This window comes from Hermetia illucens, chromosome 1 (genome assembly GCF_905115235.1).
Source record: "Hermetia illucens chromosome 1, iHerIll2.2.curated.20191125, whole genome shotgun sequence".
Classification (NCBI taxonomy): domain Eukaryota; kingdom Metazoa; phylum Arthropoda; class Insecta; order Diptera; family Stratiomyidae; genus Hermetia; species Hermetia illucens.
In genome coordinates this window covers 2,467,245-2,489,188 of record NC_051849.1, presented here as the reverse complement: position 1 = coordinate 2,489,188, position 21,944 = coordinate 2,467,245, and the positions used below count along the sequence as shown (strand labels likewise).

Genomic DNA, 21,944 nt, shown 5'->3' with positions numbered 1-21,944 from the left:
ACCCCTGACCATAGACGTGACATTGGTTTTTACGGACTTGACAAGTCCGGATCCGAGAACTTTCAACGACATGACGACAGATCCGGATTCGACTATATGTACGACTTTATTGATTCTGACGAGGACGATTCGCCGTATGGATGCCAGGCACGACCGCTTAGTACCATATTATTAAACGGCTCGACCGCACGCGTGGAGCTGTAAGTCTCCGGACCCGAGTGCCGCGATCAAGGAGGGGAAGATCCACGACAGATCACCGTCTCAATTATTGCCTCTTCCGCCTCAGATCTTGTATGAGGCGCGGCCCCTGAGGTTCCCACCCCTCCTCGACATCCTCAGGCCAGTTTATCATTTTGAGGATGTCCCTATTTAGAAATTCCGCGGGAGAAAGGAGAATAAGAAAGACTTACGGCTCCACGCGCGCGGTAGAGCCGTTTTTTTTTTTCTTTTCTATTTTCCAATTTTAGTTCGCGTTCTGTTTATCATTCGATAGGTCGTCGCGAAGTCCCTTTTAATGTCTATCTTGGAATCCGGTGCGGGCCCACGTATCGGAATAGACACGTTGTTTTGTAGTAATGAAGCGTGAGGGATCAAAGCGCTCAAAGGACCTCCTCCCCACATTTCCGAGCCTGTCTAGCACAGAGGCGTGCAAGAACGTGTCGACCGAGCCTTCACGGTCAACTAAGCCAATTTGTTTAGATTTTTGGGATAGCTCTGCCCTCTAGGTCGTTGTCGGCCACTTAGGATGAGCGACCTGACCTTCCTATATCCACTCTTATCATTACAATTTCCTCATCGTAGCTGTTATCGGTTGTGATTTTTGACCCTAGATCTCTCTCTTTTATTATTCCCTGAAAAGCCTGTCCTCCCCACGATCGTGAATTTGATATGAGCCATTAGTTATGGCCAAATCGATACCTTTCCCGCAGATGGTTTGCGAAAGTAAGTCCTGTGTTGCCTCGCAGTGGATGAGGTTGATTTGTGTCATCCTCCTCTGTGACTTGCGTTGAGGGTTTTCTGTACTCCCTGCGCATGCTGCTGCCTGCCGATGATCCAAACCCTCCATTTCTCTCCATAGTGCGCAACTAGAATCCTCCTTACTTTCCTCGTTGCTAACTGCTTGAGCGCTGCCTCCAATGATACGCTTATAATGGCGGTTTGTGTCCCTTCGTTAGCTTTTTGTAGCTGATTCTTGAAGCCCGATAAAGTCAAATTTCTTCGCCAAGGCCTCACGGACCTTCCCTCCGTGCTATAAGGCCTACAAATAAGTTATACATTCATTGTTCAAAATAGTGCCCATCGCTAGCCACAACTTTCTTCCATCTTTCAGACAATTCATAGATACCATCGCGCCAAAAATTGGCCTGCTTGGCCGCTATCCACTCATCGAGCCATTTTTTGAGTTCATAATTGGAGAAGTGCTGGTCAGCCAAGTCATGTTGCATCGACCGGAACAAATGGTAATCAGAAGGAGCAATGTCTGGAGAGTACAGCGGGTGGGGTAAGACTTCCCATTTCAACGTTTCTAGATATGTTTTAACGGGCTGTGCAACATGTGGACGAGCATTGTCATGTTGCAAAATAACTTTATCATGCCTTTACTGGTATTGCGGTCGTTTTTTCTTGAGTTTGCGGCTCAAACGCATCATTTGACGTCGGTAGAGTTTGCCCGTGACCGTTTCGTTCGGTTTTAGCAGCTCATAGTATACCACACTCAGCTGGTCCCACCATATACACAGCATGATCTTCTCACCATGAATATTCGCTTTGGCCATCGATGATGAGGCATGGCCGGGGTATCTTCACGTTGCCCGACGCTTGGGATTATCGTAATGGCTCCACTTTTCATTGCCAGTAACTACTCGATGCAGAAAACCCTTCCTTTCTTGTCGTTGGAGCAGTTGTTCGCACGTGAAAAAACGGCGTTCGACGTCTCTTGGCTTCAGTTCATACGGAACCCAATTTCCGACCTTTCGGATCATTCCCATTGCTTTTAAACGGTGGGAAATGGCTTGCTGAGTGACTCCAAGTGTTTTTCCAAGTTCTTCTTGCGTTTGCGATGGATCTTGGTCGAGCAATGCCTCTAATTCTTCATCTTCAAAAATTGTTGGCCGTCCGGCGCGCTCTTCGTCTTCCAAGTCAAAATTGCCACTTTTAAACCGTCCAAACCACCTCTGATACGTTCGCTCAGATAGAGCATGGTCACCATAAACTTCCACCAAAATGCGATGACTTTCGGTTGCTTTTTTCTTCATATTGAAATAATGAAGTAGAACTCCCCGCAAAAACACATTATTTGGTACAAAATTGACCATTTCCGTTGATGAAAAAAGTATTGTTGTTTACACTTCAATTAAATAATTTATACTGACGTTTGTGCCTATTGACAGTAGCTTTCCGATGAATGTTTGGAAATGTGGATCAATGGAATAAAAAACAAGCTACGCCATCTATTGTGAAAACCGACAGAACTTATTTGTAGGCCTTATAATTTGCGGCCTGTTAGCCCATTATATCTGTCCCCTTTCTTAAGGACTTTCCTTGAACTTAGGCCCGCGCGAAAGCCCGCCTATATGGGTGGTGAACTAAGTGTTTTGAAATAAAATCTAATCTTTTATTGTACAAATCAATACTCATGTAGCCACATGAAACTTTGTGCTTTATTTAATTTATATTTTTAGTTTTCTGTTTACAGTATATGTAGGTACATTAAAAAGGATTATGTATATAAATTTACAGAAGTTTCAATTGAAATACAAGTAGTTAACAGCTGCAATGCCTGAAGAACCTTCCTATCAGTACTTTAAGTAACAAGTCCTGGTATATTTATAAAAAAAAACATAAACATGGCGGTCAATGTGATTCTCTAAAGGAAAATATTTCATTTCATAGCTCCCTTAAAGGGATATCTTGAAATGAACCTGTATTGAAATCATCTAGGTAATCGGAGCGCGTAACAGAAGCGCGGAGGCATAAATTGTATCACAAAATTGCCAGTACCCTCCTTGTACATTCTTATTTCAATCTCTGTTAAGAACTCATTTAATTAACTTATAATCTAGGTATTCGCGTACATTATTCGGACACATTACATTTTTTCCGAGAAACACAACCGTCGACATGGGATGCAGAAATTCTGCTGAGAATTCCTTAGCTTTCCACCCGAAAAATCCATTGGGACGAACACGATTCGCTTTTATTTCGAAAGGAAGCAGGTTCACGCCCACCTGGTTGATTTTCGAAAACTGAACACGAAAGTACTGACCATCAGTCGCCTTGATCCAGTAGAATCCCTCGGGGTCGCTGAATGGCCGAACTTGAGCCTTTTTCAGTGATGCTGATCGCTCCAGGTCGTCTGAATTGAAGCTAATATCAATTTCGTAGGCATCAGGAGACAACAATCCAGTTTCAATGGCGGTTTTGAGAGCGGCATTGTCCAACCAGTAGCGGATCCCAACGGTTTCAAACTCGTCCAGAACATGGTGGAAGGTTGATTTCATCTTGTCCAAACAACAAGGAGGCGTGTGCTTCTTTAAGTAGGTGTAGAATGGTTTCATATTGTACACAGGACCTATGCAAGATTTTGTGGTCCTCTCGCAGCCGATCAAGTCGATTTCAGTGGTAAGTGGAAGCGAGAAATTCGACGAGGAGAACTGAGTGTCGAGGACGAGGTTATGCTGGGGATTTGATCCGTCTTTCGTGTCGGTCTTTGGATTGATCTTGTGCGATTTGCGAATAATACGCTTGATTTGTAGCTTGCGGTACATGTCTCGGAACTGCCTTCGCCGGATCTCCATTCGACGTTGCTTAGTGTGGTATGAGGTGAACAGGCGTTTACCATCTTGTAGGAGGTATGGAAAAACGGTTTTCTAAAATGTAGAAAATACATAAATTCATACATATTGTTGTTGCAAGTGCGTTGTAACTTTATAATTCAAGGACGAGTGAGCCAATTGTCACCAAAACATACTCTTAACGTTTATATAGTTTAGATTTATAGATTATGTTTGCCCCAAATTGGTCTACGCGTTCGTGAGCTATGATTTTTTATTTCAACATCGGATTTCCCCTTATAAAAAATATATGGGAAGCAAAAACAACAAGTGGTCAAAGGGTAGTATAGGTCCCAGGGCGAAACGTGGATTGGTACCCACGATGGAGCATAAAACCTGGGAAATGCCTGCTGACCCAACACCAAGAAGCTCTACTACCAAACCCTATCTCCACCTCCACGTGGTGACCGCTGGGAGCTATTTCTTAACGAAAAGCTGCAGACGGAGAAGGAGGAAAGCGAGTCTCCCGCGCCTAAAAACGGGACAAATTGTACCAACTGGTCCTCCAGGTTGGGGGTTGGGTAGGGTTGACAACCCCACACGGAAAACAACTTGTTACGAAGCCACAACAGGAGCCTCGGGCAGGACGGACTTTAAAACGACGGACCCGGCAACGACAACGGATCAACGATTTGCGCATTTTCTCATGGAACGTGCGCTCCCTGTACAGAGATGAAGCTGACGAGCAGCTAGCCGATACCCTGTCCCAATATAGGGCTGATATAACAGCATTACAAGAGATGCAATGGACAGGGACCGGTTTTCTGGAGAAGAGCCACTACACCATATATTATAGCGATCATCCAGTAAACCATGTGCTCGGAGTAGGTTTCTTAGTAAGCCAAAAAATGAAACCTGCTGTTATCGGCTTTGAAAACATAAGCGAACGGCTATGCACTCTGCGCTTACGTGGCAAGTTTAGAAATATAAGCCTCATAAACGTTCACGCCCCTACAGAGGAGACCTTCTACGAGGCAGTAGAACGAACTCTCGAAGCCTGTCCCAGATATGATACCAAAATCATACTTGGGGATTTTAACAGCCAAGTAGGGAACGAGCCCGTATTCAGGCGATACGTTGGCTCCCATAGCTTACACGAAAAAACAAATGATAACGGACTGCGGATTATTCAATTAGCAGGGTCACATGAAATGGTTGTTGGAAGTACCTGGTTTGCGCGGAAAGTGGTCCACAAACATACGTGGGCTTCTCCAGACGGGACCAATTTCAACCAAATTGACCACGTGTTGATCGAACGCCGCCACCTCTCTGCCTTGATGAATGTCAGAACATATAGAGGGGCCAATATAGACTCGCATCACTATCTCGTTGGCATGGTGCTCCGAGCTCGAATAGCAACACCACCCAGAATCCCCTCTGACAATCAGATGAGAGTTAACACTGAAGCCATCCATAACACAGCTCTCCGCGACACCTATAAGAGGGAAATGGATGCCGCAATAACCGCAGTCAACAGAGGACCTGGAGATGAAGCATCAACAAATGATCTTCACAATCACCTGAAGAACGTTATCATGGATACGGCCACAAGCATACTTGGAGGAGGAGTCGGAACGGCTGGTTTGACGATGAATGTAAGCTAGCAACGGAACGGAAGAATGCCGCATACCGAGTAATGTTGCATTCTCAAAGAACGCGGGCACGCGCAGAGACTTATCACGAACTCCGTCGAACGGAGAAGCGACTTCACAGACGGAAAAAGGAAGCCTGGGAGAACCAACAAGTCTGTAAACTAGAAAAGTACAGGGAGGAACCGCACCAGGCGCGTAAGTTTTACCAACAAGTCAGCAGGATGAAGCCTTATACGCCTCGATGCTCATCCTGCCGAGACAAAGAGGGAAATCTGATTTCCGACAGAATGGGCATATTAGAGCGATGGGTTGAGTACTTTGATGAGCTACTGAACAACCAGAACATCGGCGAGTTGGAGGTCCCGCCAACTGAAGACGACGGACAAATACTGCCACCACCAAGTTTAGGAGAAACAGTCCGTGCAAGTCATCGGCTAAAAAATCATAAGCCGCCAGGAGCCGATGGAATTACAGCCGAATTGGTTAAATATGGAGGCGACCAGTTACACCAAGTGGTTCATCAACTTGTGCTCAAGGTATGGGACAGCGAATCAATACCTGACGATTGGCAACGAGGCATTATCTGTCTCATACATAAAAAGGGAGATATCACACAGTGCAGCAATTATAGAGGTATCACGTTGCTGAGTACCATCTATAAGATATTCTCCACTATCTTGCTAGGCCGGATAGCCCCATACGTCCAGAAAATCATTGGCCCATACCAAAGAGGCTTCACTCCAGGCAAATCAGCAACAGATCAGATTTTCTCTGATGGAAAAACTGTTGGAATATGGACAACAGTTGCCCCATCTATTCATCGACTTTAAAGCCGCCTATGATAGCATAGCCAGGGTAAAACTGTACACGGCCATGAGAGAATTCGGTATCCCGATGAAATTAATAAGACTGATTAGGCTGACCCTGACCAATGTGCGAGGCCAGATAAAAGCAGCAGGATCACTCTCAAGACCATTCGACATCAACAACGGTCTACGACAAGGGGATGCGCTATCATGCGTCCTCTTTACCCTGGCCCTCGAGAAAGTGATCCGTGATGCTGAGGTAAATGCAAGAGGTACGATCCTCTTCAAGTCCACCCAACTACTGGCCTATGCTGACGATATCGACATCATGGGAAAAACCACCCGAGACGTACAAACTGCCTTCATCCAGATCGAGTAGGCGTTGATTGGCGCGAGATCTTGGGCTGCACATCAATGAAGGCAAGACAAAATATATGGTGGCAACGTCAGCACCGAAGACGAATCAACCAACAACATCAAACCGCACTGGTCAAACAGGAAGAATAAGGATAGGAGAATACAACTTTGAGACCGTTGACAATTTCTCCTATCCAGGGTCGAAAATCATAACCTATAACAACTACGATGATGAAATCCGCGCACGGTTGTTGTCAGCCAACAGAGCCTATTTCATCTTACAAAGACTGTTCCGCTCGAAACGTCTCACCATAGGGTCAAAGCTCTTACTGTACAAGGCAATGATCTTGCCAGTCCTCATGTATTCCTCGGAAACTTGGGTTTTTAGCAAGAAGAATTGCGAACTCCTCCTCCTCCGAAGAATTTTTGGCCCCGTACATGAGGATGGACGATTCCGTAGCCTACATAACGATGAAATCTACGAGCGATACCATGATCGTCCGGTTGTGGATAAAATCCGGCTCAGTAGCTTACGGTGGGCGGGTCACTTAATCCGTATGGATGAGGATGATCCAGCCCGGAAAGTCTATAAGGGCAATATCTATGGTAGATAAAGAAAACGAGGCAGACCCTGCCTAAGATGGAGCGATGGCATAGGTCAGGACGCCAGACAGCTTTTAAGGATATCGAATTGGTGGACCTCGGCGCAAAACCGGGATGTCTGGAGTTCCTTATTAAGGCAGGCGTAGACCGGATACCGGTTGTTGCGCCGTTGATGATGATGAAAAACAACAACAAATACAACGCGTATAAGCGTCTTGTGTGCTGATGTCATGCACTCGGAAAATACACGATATTTGTCTGATGCAGAAAACAGTTTTATGTGAAACAGACATTTGTTCGATGCTATCGTGTCGGTCCCTGTGGATGCGTTCCTTAACCCATACAGCTATATACATTGACAGCTGTTATTGAGTGATCATATTAAAGTTCTTTTTCATCGAACTCGCATTGTGAATGACATAATCGGTAAGACACGCGTTTGATTTTTTTTTGTTCTTTATTTAACAAAAAGTCATTGTTCTTTGCTTGAACACAAACCGACAGTTTTATTGTTTTGATTTTTTTGGTGTATGCAATTCATTTGAGGCAAGGAGCGAATAATTTGGGTCAAATGTGCACCATTAATAGTACAGGTGGCAGCGGCTTCATTAGCTTTTAACTACCAAGGTGGCACTGCCATCGCTGTTGCCGAATATGTTCACTCCAAGAATTAAGGCCATGCTATTTGTATTCCTTTCTTTTTAAACCTAGATTGTCAACTATGAGTCCGCATGACCCCTGAAAAATTCCCCACTACTGAATTTCCATTTTCTTTGAGTTCACAGCGATCTTTGACTGGGTATGCTTTCCTCAATCAGTCATCAGTGCGCCTCCATTGTTGTAGGGTTATTGGAATCTTCGTTTTTCTTTGGGATTAGTTCGTTTGAAATTTTGGTAGTCATTTTGACTCATCATTGGCAAAATGTGAGTTATTAGAATTAGTTGAAATGACTCATGGTTGTGCTTTTGTGTCAAAATGATCCACGTTTCGTGCTAATTTCCATTTTTATTATTTGTTAACCTAAATTTATAGTTAGGTAAAGAAAAACCAATATTTAACAATAGAAGACAAGGAGGAGGAAATTTTACGAATTTTACCAGAAGATGATAGTGACGATTCAGACTTTGCAGATAACTTGGAAATGGATGATCTTGATTCTGATGATTCAGATATATGATTCCCGATTTTGTGCCACTAGTAATTGTTGACGAGGAAGATGAGGACCCTATCGTTTTCGACGAAATTAGGAAGATAGAAGAAATGGATGCAAAACACACAGCAAAAAAGAGAAAAATCAGCGAAAGCAACGTTTCATTTTCAAAGCGCGCAAAATTGGTCGCTGCCAGCTCAAAAGAACGTCCCGAAATAGTCCCTCTAGACTCACCAGTTCTCTTAGGAAAGGATGGGATATCGTGGTAAATGGAAAGCTTTCCTAGCATCGGACAGACAAAAGAAATTAAAATTATTCACATTATGGGCCTAACCCTTCCACGAATTATTCGTTTGGCGTCTTGGATTGTTTTCAACTATTTTTTTCACGTGAAATCCTTGAGCTAGTCATGTTTCACACAAATCAAGAAATAAGACGACAGAAATTGAAATATAAAAACCCGAAAAATTCCAGTCTTAACGAAACGAGTAGAAATCAACGCCTATTTTGAATTACTAATTTTAGCAGCCACTCAAAAGGATAATCACCTTACTGCAGATCGCTTATTCCAGCAAAAATGCTGTAGTGATCTTTACAAAGTCTGCATGTGGCGCGATTTAATTTCTTGATTAATTATCTAAGGTTTGACAATAATTAAACCCGAGAACAACGGAATAGCAAGCTTGCGCCAATTGGTTGAGAATTGTAAAGAGCATTACAAACGCCGAAGTTATCTAAGCGTCGACGAACAACTAGTCGGGCTTAGAGACATTTTTCTCCCTCCTCCTCCATTTAGAATGTACATCCCTTCAAAACCTAACAGATGTCAAGAATCATAAGAGAAGCAAGCACAGAATCTTCTTTTTTCCTTTTCCAACCCCACATCACGACTGTTTGCTATAAACCAAAACCAAGATCGAGACTCACGACTGGAAATAGAACGAATTAGAGGTTCTACTTTAAAAGGTGCTACAAGATGAGAGAGGCTTCACTCCAGCCGAATCATCAAAAGACCAGATTTTCTCTGTGCGGCAAGCGATGGAAAAACTCTTGGAATATGGACATCAGTTTCACCATGTTTTCATCGACTTTGAAGCCGCCTATGATAGCATAGCCAGGGAAAAACTGTACACGACCACGAGAGAATTCGGTATCCTGATGAAATTGATAAGACTGACTAGACTGACCCAGACCAATGTGCGAGACCAGATAAAAGCAGCAGGATAACTCTCGCGACCTTTCAACATCAACCACGGTCTAAGACAAGGGGATGGCCTATCATGATCTCCTCTTCAACCTGCCCCTGAAGAAAGTTATTTGCGATGCAGATGTTAATGCGAGAGGCAAAATCCTCTTCAAGTCCACTTGGGAAAAACAACCGAAGATGTATAGTCTATCTTCATCCAGATCGAACAGGCGGCGCGAGATCTCGGGCTGCACATTAATGAAGGCAAGACGAAGTACATGGTGATAACGTCAGTGACAAAAACCAAAGAAGGAACAACATCAAATCGTACTGGTCAAATGAGAAAAATAAAGATAGGAGACTACGAATTTGAGACTGTTGAAAATTTATCCTATCTAGGGTTGAAAATCACAATCGATAACAGCTATGACGATGAAATCCGCGTACGGTTGATGGCTGCCAACAGAGCCTACTTCAGTTTACAAAAACTGCTTCGCTCGAAACGTGTCACCATAGTGTCAAAATTTTTACTGTACCAGACAATGGTTTTGCCAGTCCTTATGTATTACTCGGAGACCTGGCTTCTTAGCAAAAAAATTGCGAACTCTTGGCCGCGTTGGAGAGAAGAATTCTCCGAAAATTTTTTGGCTCGCTACATGAGGATGGACGATTCCGTAGCCTACATAACAACGAAATCTATGGGCGATAGCACGACCGTCTAGTTGTGGATAAAATTCGGCTCAATAGGTTACGATGGGCGGGACACTTAATCCGTATGGACGAGGATGATCCAGCCCGGAAAGTCTATAAGGGCAATATATATGGTAGAACAAGAAGACAAGGCAGACCCTGCCTGAGATGAAACGTTGACGTAGGTCAGGACGACAGACAGCTTTTAGAGATTCCGAATTGGCCTAGACCGGATACGGGTTGTTGCGCCATTCATGATGATGATACAAATGTGGTTGTTAATGACAAATATTTTGGTGCTGTCCACGTTTTTGTAAATTGCCTTCAGATGACGCTACAAGAGATCAACTTATAACTTTCAATCACTCGTCATGACAAAAATTACTGTTGTGCGTCCTTACGCTCGTAGGCCCAAGAAGAAATGAAGTAATTGACCTAACAATCAATTCAAAGTTGTTGATTACACACTGGCGAGTGCTAGATGAAGTCACACTCTCAGATCACCGTTAGTTAGAATTTAGTCTGGCTAATTCAGGCGAACAGTCTATAATACAAAGACCACCAGACGACTTCTAAATCAGGAAGAAGGAAGAAGATTGGTTAAACTTCCAAAATTCACACCGTGAATATAAGAGGCTCGTAAAACGTTCGAAACGAGAATTTTTTAGAGCATACTCTGAGGAATTAGAAGACGAAAGGGAGACTTCCAGGCTGTGAAGAGTCGTTAATAAGGATGAGTCGGCTGGACTCTCTTAGAAAACCGGATGGTACTTTCATGAGCTCCAGAGTTGAGTCTATACAGACTCTCGTGGAAGTACACCACCCGGGAGAGCAGGTCTCAGAAGTGGGAGGAAGAGAATTGGCGGTTTCGGCAAACCTTTCAACACGAAGGTGTTTGCAAGGGGAATTGGGACATTGCGAGAGCGGATGTTATCAATGAAAAGGTGAGAGCTGCTATACAATCATTTCAATACTTCAAAGCACCTGGAATGGATGGCATCCATCCAGCGATGCTAAAGGAGGGTATAGAGCACTAAGAGCGACACCTAAACGTGGGGAACTTCAAATTCAAAGAACTTCAGGTAAATCAGCTTAACATCATTTTCACTGAAATGTCTGGAGAGACTGGTTGAGCGTCACTTTCTCGAGAAGGCACTAAGGTCGCATCCATTAAATGAAAATCAACATGCTTACCAACGTGGAAAATCCTGTGGGTCTGTTTTTCACTTTTTGGTTTCAAAGATAGAGGACGTAACCCTGAAAGGCGGGTACGCAATGAGGGTGTTCGTGGACATTGAAGGGGAGTTTGTCAGTGCGCCAAAGTTCTGCGATGCCGCCAGAGAGCATGGTGTTGTTGAAACTTTAATTAAATGGATTTACACTATGCTAAAGCAGAGACTGTTGTGTTTTGAAGTGGGTGTTGATCGCTACTTAACAACAGAAGCGACAAAAGGGTGCCCTCAAGGAGGTGTGCTATATCCACTTCTGTGGAGTATATTGATCGACTCATTACTATGCGAACTGCGAAATCTGCCAATACACGCTCAAGCAATTTCCTTTGGGACAATATACAACAGTCTTTCCGACTGAAGTTTATACAATCCTAAGGACGGCAACCTGGATGATTGACGAGCGGTTGAAGGGTATGTGCATCGTAATCTGTAGCAATAGTCAAGATGCATTGATGGCGTTGAGCAGTCCTTTGTTCACTTCAAAAATCGTTCAGGAGTGTAGAAATCGATTGAATTCTGTTTATAGATTCAATATGTTGAAACTACTCTCTCTGTAGAGGGAAATGAAATCTCGAATACTTTAGCAAAAGAGGGTTCAATTTCTCCCATACCCGGAACGAAACCAGCAATCGAGGTGTCAGTAGTTATAGCTAATGCTGCTATGAAAAACTGGAAATAAGGTCCCCACAATGACAGGTGGCTGAACCTTAATACTGCTAAACACACCAAGCTTTTTCTGTCCCGCCTATGGACGCATCAGACAACAGATTTTTGGTGCTGATGTGTTACAATTGCAGCGGGTAGCATTCTGAGCTACCTTATCGAAGCTGGCATACCCCGTTAGACGAGGGAATGGAGTACAATGGATCACTAGGATCTGAGTGTTCATAGGCTTTGCCTCAGCCCCAACTCAAACACACACACAAGAAATGCCTGACACATATTGTGCCATTGGCAAGGTCAGGTTGCTACCACCAATTGACTCTTGACACTTCTAACTCATATTGTTGAAGTTGCTCAGGAATCCAAATACTATTTACAGCACATTCGAAAATACAATGCATGCTTTCAAATGGCATCGTTTGGAGCGGCGAAGTTTCCAAATATGGTAATTTCACACTCACATTCGGGTTACAAAGATATAAAGGTCTAAGGAGTTTAACGTAAATGCCTGTCGTGTAGGAATGATTTCACGGTCCTCTTCAGTCAGGGATTGATTTGGAGACTACAATCAGAGACCTGCCGAGATTTTGAAAGTCAAGGTAAATATTGAGTGCATGAGGAGCCTATCTAATATTTCTGCCGCAATTGAAGGATGCGGGACCCAAGTTGAACAATTTAATTCCACGCCGGGGGCATGGGTATGATATGGGCATAACCACAATCACCTTGAAACGCAAATAATCGGACAGGGAGCATATCCCCCAAGAATTCTTCTGGAGCATATGCGTCAGACAGCCATCCCGGTTCTGATGGTACCATATAACCTTTGTGGCGGAGCTTCTTTTTGTCCTTTTTCCTCTTGTTGCTCACCTTAGTCCATTGTTCGGGCCTCCGGGCCCGGAAATAATAATTATTTCCAAGAAGGGAAATATGTCCTATGCCGACATCCTCCGAAAGGTGAAGTCAGACCCGGAATTGAAGGATTTGGGGGATAGTGTGAGCCGTATCAGGCGAACACAGAGAGGGGATCTGATGCTGGAGTTAAGTAGATCCGCCGGCAAGTCGGCCGATTACTTCCGCGGGAAGGTGGAAAGTGTACTTGGAGAGGAAGCTGAGGTAAGAGCTCGGAAACAGGAGATAGTGGTTGAATGCAAGGACCTAGATGAAGTCACCTTACGGGAGGACATCTGTGCTGCGCTAAAGCAACAGTTCAACCTTAGCGATATAGACCAGAGTGCCATAAAAAGGATGAAGAAGGCATATGGTGGCACACAGACCGCTATTATTAGTTTGCCGGCGGAGTCAGCTATTAAGTTAATTACCGCGGGCAAGGTAAGAGTAGGTTGGGTCGTGTGCAGGCTCAGGGAGAAAATATCTCTAAGGAGATGCTTCAGATGCCTCGATTTCTGCCATTTTGCGGCGGCATGCACTAGCCAGCATGATAGGTCGAGGAGTTGCAGGAAGTGTGGGGAAGAGGGCCACCTCATCAAAGATTGCACCGGAGATCCACGGTGTATGTTATGTAGTGGTAAAGAGGGCGTGGACGGTCGGCATGTTGCGGGAAGCAGCAGATGTCCGGTATATAGGAGGGAGCTGAACCGCACAGGCAAATGAGATTGATACAAATCAATCTCAATCACTGTGAGGCAGCTCAGGACCTGCTCTCGCAAACCATTCGAGAGTCGAATGTCAATGCCGCGGTTATTTGCGAGCCGTACAGAAACTTCGGCGGTGCGACTTGGGCGGTGGATGCGTCTGGCAACACCGCAATCTGGGCGTGCGGAAGACAGGCCATTCAGGAAGTCATGGCCCCCCCGGCAGCCGGTTTTATAAGGGCGAAGGTCAACGGTGTCCATATTTACAGCTGCTACGCTCCTCCTAGTGCAACCTTAGCACAATATGAGGAGATGTTAGACAGTCTGGTGTTGGACGCTAGAGACCGCAGCCCTAAAATCATTGCGGGCGATTTCAACGTGTGGGCCCTGGAGTGGGGAAGCCGATCGACGAACAGCAAAGGTCAAATTCTGTTGGAGTCATTTGCGGAGCTGGACATCGTGCTGGCCAACGTTGGATGCGTGCCCACCTTTCGAGGAAGAGGGTTGGGTTCGATCGTTGACCTGACATTTGTTAGCACTTCACTGGTGAGGGAGATGGCTTGGCAAGTGAGTGAGCACTACACCCACAGTGACCACCAGGCCATCTTCCTCCGCATTGGGAACCGGGGAACCAGTCAACGATGCTCTGGAGGTGGAAAGGCTAAGGCGGTTGGCTGGTCTATCGGAGCTTTCGACGAGGAGACATTCCTGGCCGCATTAGAGGGAGCCCATGGTCCGGATGGAACAGTGGTGGAAAGGGTCACAAAGCTGTCTCAGTGTGTAACCGAAGCATGCGACGTTACGATGCCACGACGACGTTTGCACCATGGCAAGAGGCCAAACTACTGGTGGAACACGGAGATCGCTGCCTTGAGATCCTCTTGTCTCCGAGCGAGGAGACTTTCCCACAGGACAAGGGGAAGGCCGGAGCACCAGGAGCGTGAGGAAGAAGAAGATTTGTGAAGCAACCTTAAGAAGGCCATTCGGAGAAGCAAGCGGGAATGCTACCAGAAGTTCTGCATGGAGGCTAATACGAATCCGTGGGGTACAGCCTACCAAGTTGTAATGAAGAAGATCCGCGGGCGAAAATCACCTCAGGTGACATGCCCACGGCTCTTGTTGCAAATAATTACAACTCTTTTCCCGCAGCAGGAGCAGGACGAAAGAGAACCCCAACTGGCAGCTCAGCAGGACATCTTCTCGATCCCTGATGTTACCGAAGAGGAACTTTGGGAAATCTGCAGACGTATTGGGGACAGTAAGGCTCCGGGATTGGGCGGAATTCCGAACAGGGCTCTGAAGGTGGCGGTCAAGGCCAGACCAAGGTGGTTCGCAAGCACATTCGAATCATGCATGGCGGAAGGAGAGTTTTCCGCCCAGTGGAAGAGGCAGAAGCTGGTCTTGCTACCGAAGCCCCGAAAACCACCCGGCGTGCCCTCTTCATATCGCCCTATTTGTCTCTTAGACACCATGCGGAAGATGTTTGAGAGGGTGGTATACAACAGGCTGCTCCCGTTCATCGAGCTTTCACAGCGGCAATATGGGTTTCGGCGAGCCCGTTCTACGGTCGATGCAGTAGCAAAGGTCGTGGAATTGGCTCGAAATGCAATGGCCATGGGCAAATGCTGTGCTCTGGTGACGCTGGACGTCAAAAATGCTTTTAACTCAGCCAACTGGGGCTGGATTAAGGGCGCTTTGGCTAAACTGGGTGTTCCTAGCTACTTGGCTCGGCTCATCGAGAGTTACTTTTCGGACAGACTTCTCTGGTACGAGGCGGACGACGGACCGAAGGAGTACATTGTAACAGCAGGTGTGCCGCAAGGTTCTGTATTGGGACCGCTGCTGTGGAACATAATGTACGACGGAGTGTTTGGCCTTCGCGTGCCGGAGGAGACAACGCTGATTGGTTTTGCGGACGACCTGGCGGTAGTTGCAATTGCAAAGCATCCCGAGGACGTCGAGCTTTATGCAAATGAAGCCATTCATACCATCAAGTCATGGTTACGAATGGCCAAGCTGGACCTGGCGGACGAAAAGACGGAGGCGGTCCTCATTACCAACCGTAGGAAGAACAACACGGTTACCATCCAGGTTGGTAATCGTGAGGTCGTCTGAAAATCGGTTGTCAAATACCTGGGGGTGACGATCGATGCCAAGGTGAGTTTCAAGGGCCACTTGGATTATGCGCGAGAGAAGGCAGCAAATGCCAGCTCATCCCTTGCAAGGATGATGCCTAACGTGGGAGGGCCAAAGTATAGTCGCAGGCTACTCATCGCGGGAGTGGTGAGGTCGATCCTGCTATACGCGGCCCCTGTCTGGGCGGGAGCGTTGAACCACGCTGTCAACCGGAGGAAGATATGTTCGGCATACCGGCCAATTGCGCTAAGGGTGTGCAGCGCATTTAGGACGGCATCGACGGAGGCAGTGTGTGTTATCGCAGGAATGATCCCTATAGATCTCCTAGTGGGCGAGGCACACTGGTTCTACGAAAAACGGAAGGCAAATCCAGCCGAGGTGAATGGGGATTTCCGAAAAGCCATCAGGAGAGAGTTGTGTGGCAAGTGGCAACAACGATGGGATAACTCCGACAAGGGCAGGTGGACTCATACATTGATCCCGTGTATCGAGAAATGGGTCAACCGAAAGCACGGAGAATTGAATTACCACCTGACACAGTTCCTTACGGGACACGGTGCCTATAGGAAGTACTTGCATCGCTTCGAGTTGGACGAGTCTCCCAACTGTCCTGAATGCGGTGCTACACCCGAGGACCCGGAGCACGTTATGTTCTATTGTTCCAGATTTCTGCAGCAGAAAAGGAGGTTGAACAGCATCTTAGGGGCGGACATCGAGCCTTCCAACCTGGTGGAAGAGATGCTGAAGTCGGAGGAAAACTGGATGGCGGTAAATGAGGCAGTAGCCGTGATGCAGACAAAACTCCTGGAGTTGGATGGAGCTCGGAAGGCGGCGCGACGGAGACGTGACATGGACGAGCTGGTATAGCGAACCAGAGCCTCCTCCGCGAAGTAATACTTCACGGTGGTCCCGCGGGAAGGGGCGGAAGAGTGGGGGTGGTTCTAGTGGGTGCGAATCCCACACGCTGCTGCAATCTGGTGCAGCAGCGTCTTTATAAGATTTCCACCTCCATCCATAAAAAAAAAAGATAACTTTTGTGGCTAGAGCCACTATAGATGAGCACCATTGCAGACTCAGATATGATCGCATTCCTCGAGTACGTGGGGACGAAGTTCAAAGGCAAGTGTAACATCCACGGTTTTTGCAAATGTACTCAGTCAGAACAACGTCTGCCGGGTTCAGCTAGTAATGAATAAAACTTCATTACACGCACAGAAAACAGATACATCTGAAATACAATATCTGATCTCTGAACTTAAAACAATGTTTCTAAAAGTTATCAATGAAGCGGTGAATTAATTCTAGTGCAAAACTATTTATTATGTAACAGTAACAACCTGAGGTCAGTTCCGAGCTATATTACAAAGCGTTGTGGTTACTGCAAACGTGAATATCAAATGAAATAATCGTATCTTTCTCGGAGATGATGTGATGTCTTAATCTGAACCAAAAGAATCAACTCAAATAAAAGTAAATAATCGATGCCACTTGAATAATTACTTCATTCCGAGAAGATCCATTGCGACATTGGCACAGAATCGACATTCAGGGTCAAGATCAGCTCAAGTCTATCAATTGCAATGTTCATTGTTCCGTTGCAAACCATTATTTGTATCTGAATGCACTAATAATATCCAATATTTGTATATATTGGGTTGGAGAAAAAGTAATGTCGTATTTGTGATCGGATTTTAACGCTTTATTTAACATACTTAGAATTATCCGATTTAAGTCAAATATGCGCCGTTTTGTTCGCAAACTTGTTGGCATTTAGAAGGCAACTCCAATATTCCCCTCTTATAAAACCCCCCTCCTTATCTGCAAAAAACACAGACAGCCAGTTTTCGCAAGCCTCTTTTGAGGCGAATCCGAGCTCCCGTAGCTTCTGGCGGGTCATCAAAGATGTGTGAGGCCGAGCGTTGTCCTGGTGGAACAGAACACCATTCCTATTGACCAATCCTGGCCGCTTCTGGTCAATCGCCTGCTTCAAACGGTCGAGTTGCTCACAGTAAAGGACCGAATTGATGGTCTGGCCATAGTTGAGCAGCTCATAGTGGATGTCTCCCTTCCAATCCCACCAAACACACAGCAAAACCTTCCTGGCCGTCAATCCGGGCTTGGCAATGGTTTGGGCCGCGCTTCGATCACGATCTTTTTCGCTTGAGATTTGCGTACGTGATTCACTTTTCATCACTAGTCACCATCCGCTTAAAAAATGGGTCGAATTCATTCCGTTTCAGCAGTACATCGCAGGTGTTGATTCGGTCCAAGAGATTTTTTTCCGTCAACTCGTGTGGCACCCAAACACCCAGGTTCTTTTGGAATCCAATCTTCTGCAAATGGTTCCAAACGGTTTTATGCTCCTTACCCAGTTCCTGGCCAATCGAGCGAATGCTCACATGCCGGTCTACTTGGATGATTTCGAACATTTTATCGGTTTCTACGCAGATTGGCCTACCAGTACGGGGTGTATCTTAGACATCCACTACACCAGAACGAAATCGATCGAACCAACGCTGTGCTGTGCGAATCGTTACAGTATCGGACCCGTAAACTTCACAAATTTTTTTGGTCGCCTTCGTTGCATTTTTACCTCTCAGGTAGTAAAAATGTAAAATATGACAAATTTCTTGCTTGGTGGACTCCATCTTTGACGCGCTATAACTTGAGACTGAAATGTACGAGCATAAAACTGTCAAAGAGACACCTGTAGCCCAGATTGTCGTCTTCAAATCACCGTATAGTATGACCCGATGCGATAAGTACAACACAAGTAGAGAGTTGAAAACTAATTTGGGAAGCAATAACCGCTTCGATTATTTAAAAAAAATATTTGGAATATTAATCGTACCTTAATTCCTGCGAGTTTAGCTTGAATATAGAAGATTTCTGGGAAAGGTGAAGACATCGCATCCGGCATATCTCTCAGCGCGGAGACATCCACCATTATTGCGTGTTTTTGAAGATACTGTGGAAGAGATGATAGTAATACCAACAAACAACGCTTAATTGAACCTTTTACCAAATCACACGTGTTGCTCCCGTTCATAGCAATGTACTCCATCGTCCAGTTGGGCAAATCCAATATTATTTGGCAACAACTACTAAACGACTTAATGTTCCCCGAAAACGGAATTATCACAATTTTCCTGCCACTCTTATCCAAATTATTGACACGTTCGTCCCCCGTCGTACCACTGCTCACTTCCTTCAGGATCTTCTGCAAAAGACTCTTGCCACTCAGCCGAACACTGTCGGGCATGAAAAGGACGTATTTTGTTTTGATTTCGTTCAGCGGGGACGCCTCCTTGGCCGTCTTACTAATATCGAATCCAAGATGGAAAACTTTAATGGCATTCTCGTTAGTTGTGTTGCTTGAGTAACTCATTGGCGGATAGGGAACACTGTCGTGTACGACTATAATAGGAATGTTTGGAACGACTTCAAGGATATTATCAATGGACGCTCTCAGGTCATTTTCGAAAGTGAAAAAGTTACGAAACACAATAGTAATGGATTTACGGATGTGCTTGTTAGCGGTCTTCACTTTATCCTTCACCGCAATCTTCATCTTTTCCGTGACAGGATGGATGGGATCGTTGATGTCGAGCACAGATTTCCAGAGGAAGGAGCGCCATGAGTAGTAGAACAACACGAGGTTACCGATGACTATTAGTAGAATAATCAATTTGGCGTGCCTTAAACGCATTCTTCCTGCTTTCTGTCGTCTACTTATTGCTGAAGTGAGCTTTCCTGTTTTTCTTCACATCCATTCCCGTGAATGGTTAGGGATGTTTATGAATATACCAAATACATAATCAAAACATTCAAGTCTCCCTAGTGAGAGCCGCGAGTATATAAGGAGGATCTAAAGGACAATTACACTATCTAGAAACTTCAACTTCCTTTACTTGCGTCTACGACTATGATGAGTAATTGGGCGAGATCCAGAAGGACGAAACTAAATTACATTTCCTTCCCGGCGAAACGGGAAAACGATTTGAGTGACTTTTAGGAAGAATCCAAAGGATGTCTTTGACACAAAACATTCGGTAGGAACGAGTTGTCGTCCTGCTTGGGGTACGCGCGAGCGCAGTATATTCCGGTGTGGATTGAAAAGTACTTATGGGAGTGGTATCAGCTGCCATGTGGGTAAACGAATTTAAATTTAAATGATTTGGTGGAAAAGGTGGTTACTATGAAGGAAGGATGTAAAAACTTTTATATTTTGATGTAGTGATCCTGGAAAGTAACTTTTCTCATGATATCAATCAAGCTCGAGTGAAATTCGAAAAAAATATGTGTTTTACCCGTCGTTTATATTTTTAACAGATTTTTCTATAATCTGAGTCAATATTTCGGGAAAAACAAAGCAAAAATAACAACAACAATGTTTTGGTATGAATATGGTATATAATACTTTTTAACGAGGAAGCAACTTTATTGTTTGAGAACTTACTTCTTCTGTATCAATCGTTAGATATTGGCTCGTCCGAATTTGAAAATTTGCATAATTTCAGACATACAGTGGTCTCCGGTTATAACGCGGCTCGATGTATCGCGGTTTCGGCCATCTGCACATACAGATGCAGGAAAGGAGATCAATATTCAGGATGGCCGGGAATATGAGTGAGGCGGGGAGCTGCCTAAATCGAAGGAAGATTGATATCCTTTCTAGGCGGTATCCCGAATTACTGATACCGAGGGACAATATGACAACGAGGTTTCACTTCGATAAGAAGTTTGAAACACGTTGGAGTAACAAGGCAAACTGGGAGAGCGTGGCTGCGACATACGGCTTAAACCAGCAACTGATTACTTGGTACACTGACGGATCCCTCACAGCAGAGGGAGCGGGTGCCGGTGTCATTGGTCCAAGGAAAATGTACTTTGAGCCAATGGGCAGGTACACTAGCATATTCCAGGCGGAAATTTACGCCATAGACAAATGTGCCTCCTTTAATCTGCAAAGGAACTACAGGGGGCAGAACATAGCTATTCTCACCGATAGCCAAGCAGCGATCAAGGCACTTAGGTCCAACCAGGTGAACTCTAAACTGGTATGGGAATGCCTTGAGAGACTGAATACACTCGGCTCGTCCAACAAGGTCTGGATACTTTGGGTTCCAGGCCATACTGGGTTGGAAGGCAATGAGGCAGCGGATGAATTAGCCAAGAAGGGAGCAGGGATGCCTTTACACGGGCCAGAACCCTTCTGTGGAATCGGAAACGGTTTCATGGCTATGAATCTAAGAAATGAAGAGAAACGGTTGAGGGAACTATTATATATTGGGTGGGCCTACCAGGGATGGAGCAATCCAGGGTGCTTATTGGGGGATACGAACCCATGCGTACAAAGAATTGCTTAAACCTCACCAAAAAGAACCTCCGAATCATAGTGGGAATTCTCACTGGTCATTGTCGGCTGAACTATCACCTAGGGAAGCTAGGGATATCTACGGACACTGCTTGCAGGTTCTGTGAGGAGGAGGACGAAACCTCTATGCACATCCTGGGACAGTGTCCGGCACTTGTGCAAAGTAGGTCGATACATCTGGGAGAACACTTAATGCCAGATGCAAAGCTGAAACTTCTGGAAGTGGGGAACATACTAAAGTTCCTAACGGTTACAGGCCTGCTTGAGATACTATGATCAACAGGTACACTATAACCAGTAAAAGGGGCATAATAGTTCTTCAAGGACGCGGTGCGACTTTCCCTTAACAGAATAATAATAATCGCGGTTTCGGATATAACGCTGGCTGGATATAACTGTTGACCCCCCTAGCAACAGTATGAGTGTTTCACGAAATTTCGAGAACACTAATCTCCGGCCTTCTAAGGTTTTATGTGAAACCAAACTTTAATAGAATCGAGTCGATGTCTGTCTCTCTTTTTTTTTTGAGGAGGTGGAAATCTTCAAAAGACACTGGCCTGAACACGCCAGCTTGTGGGATTTTTATCCACTAAAACCACCTTCGATTCCCCCATGCCCCGTGGAACCACCATAAGGTATTACATCACGGGGCGAAGTCAACTTACTTTAGCTTTGTCACCGGGTTTTTCTAGCCTCTTATGCCTTTCGCAGTTTGCTCTGGAT

The 21,944-nt window shown here is 45.2% G+C and overlaps 1 protein-coding gene across 1 annotated transcript; it reads right to left on the bottom strand.

Moving 5' to 3' along the window:
- Positions 1-2,638: 2,638 nt before the first annotated feature.
- LOC119646986 (fukutin-related protein) lies at positions 2,639-20,065 on the bottom strand. Its single transcript, XM_038047698.1, has 3 exons — positions 18,867-20,065; positions 18,696-18,812; positions 2,639-3,869 (listed from the first exon to the last, which is right to left on the bottom strand). The coding sequence occupies exons 1-3, from the start codon at positions 19,551-19,553 to the stop codon at positions 3,039-3,041; spliced, it is 1,635 nt and encodes a 544-aa protein (XP_037903626.1). The 5' UTR covers positions 19,554-20,065; the 3' UTR covers positions 2,639-3,038.
- Positions 20,066-21,944: the final 1,879 nt, after the last annotated feature.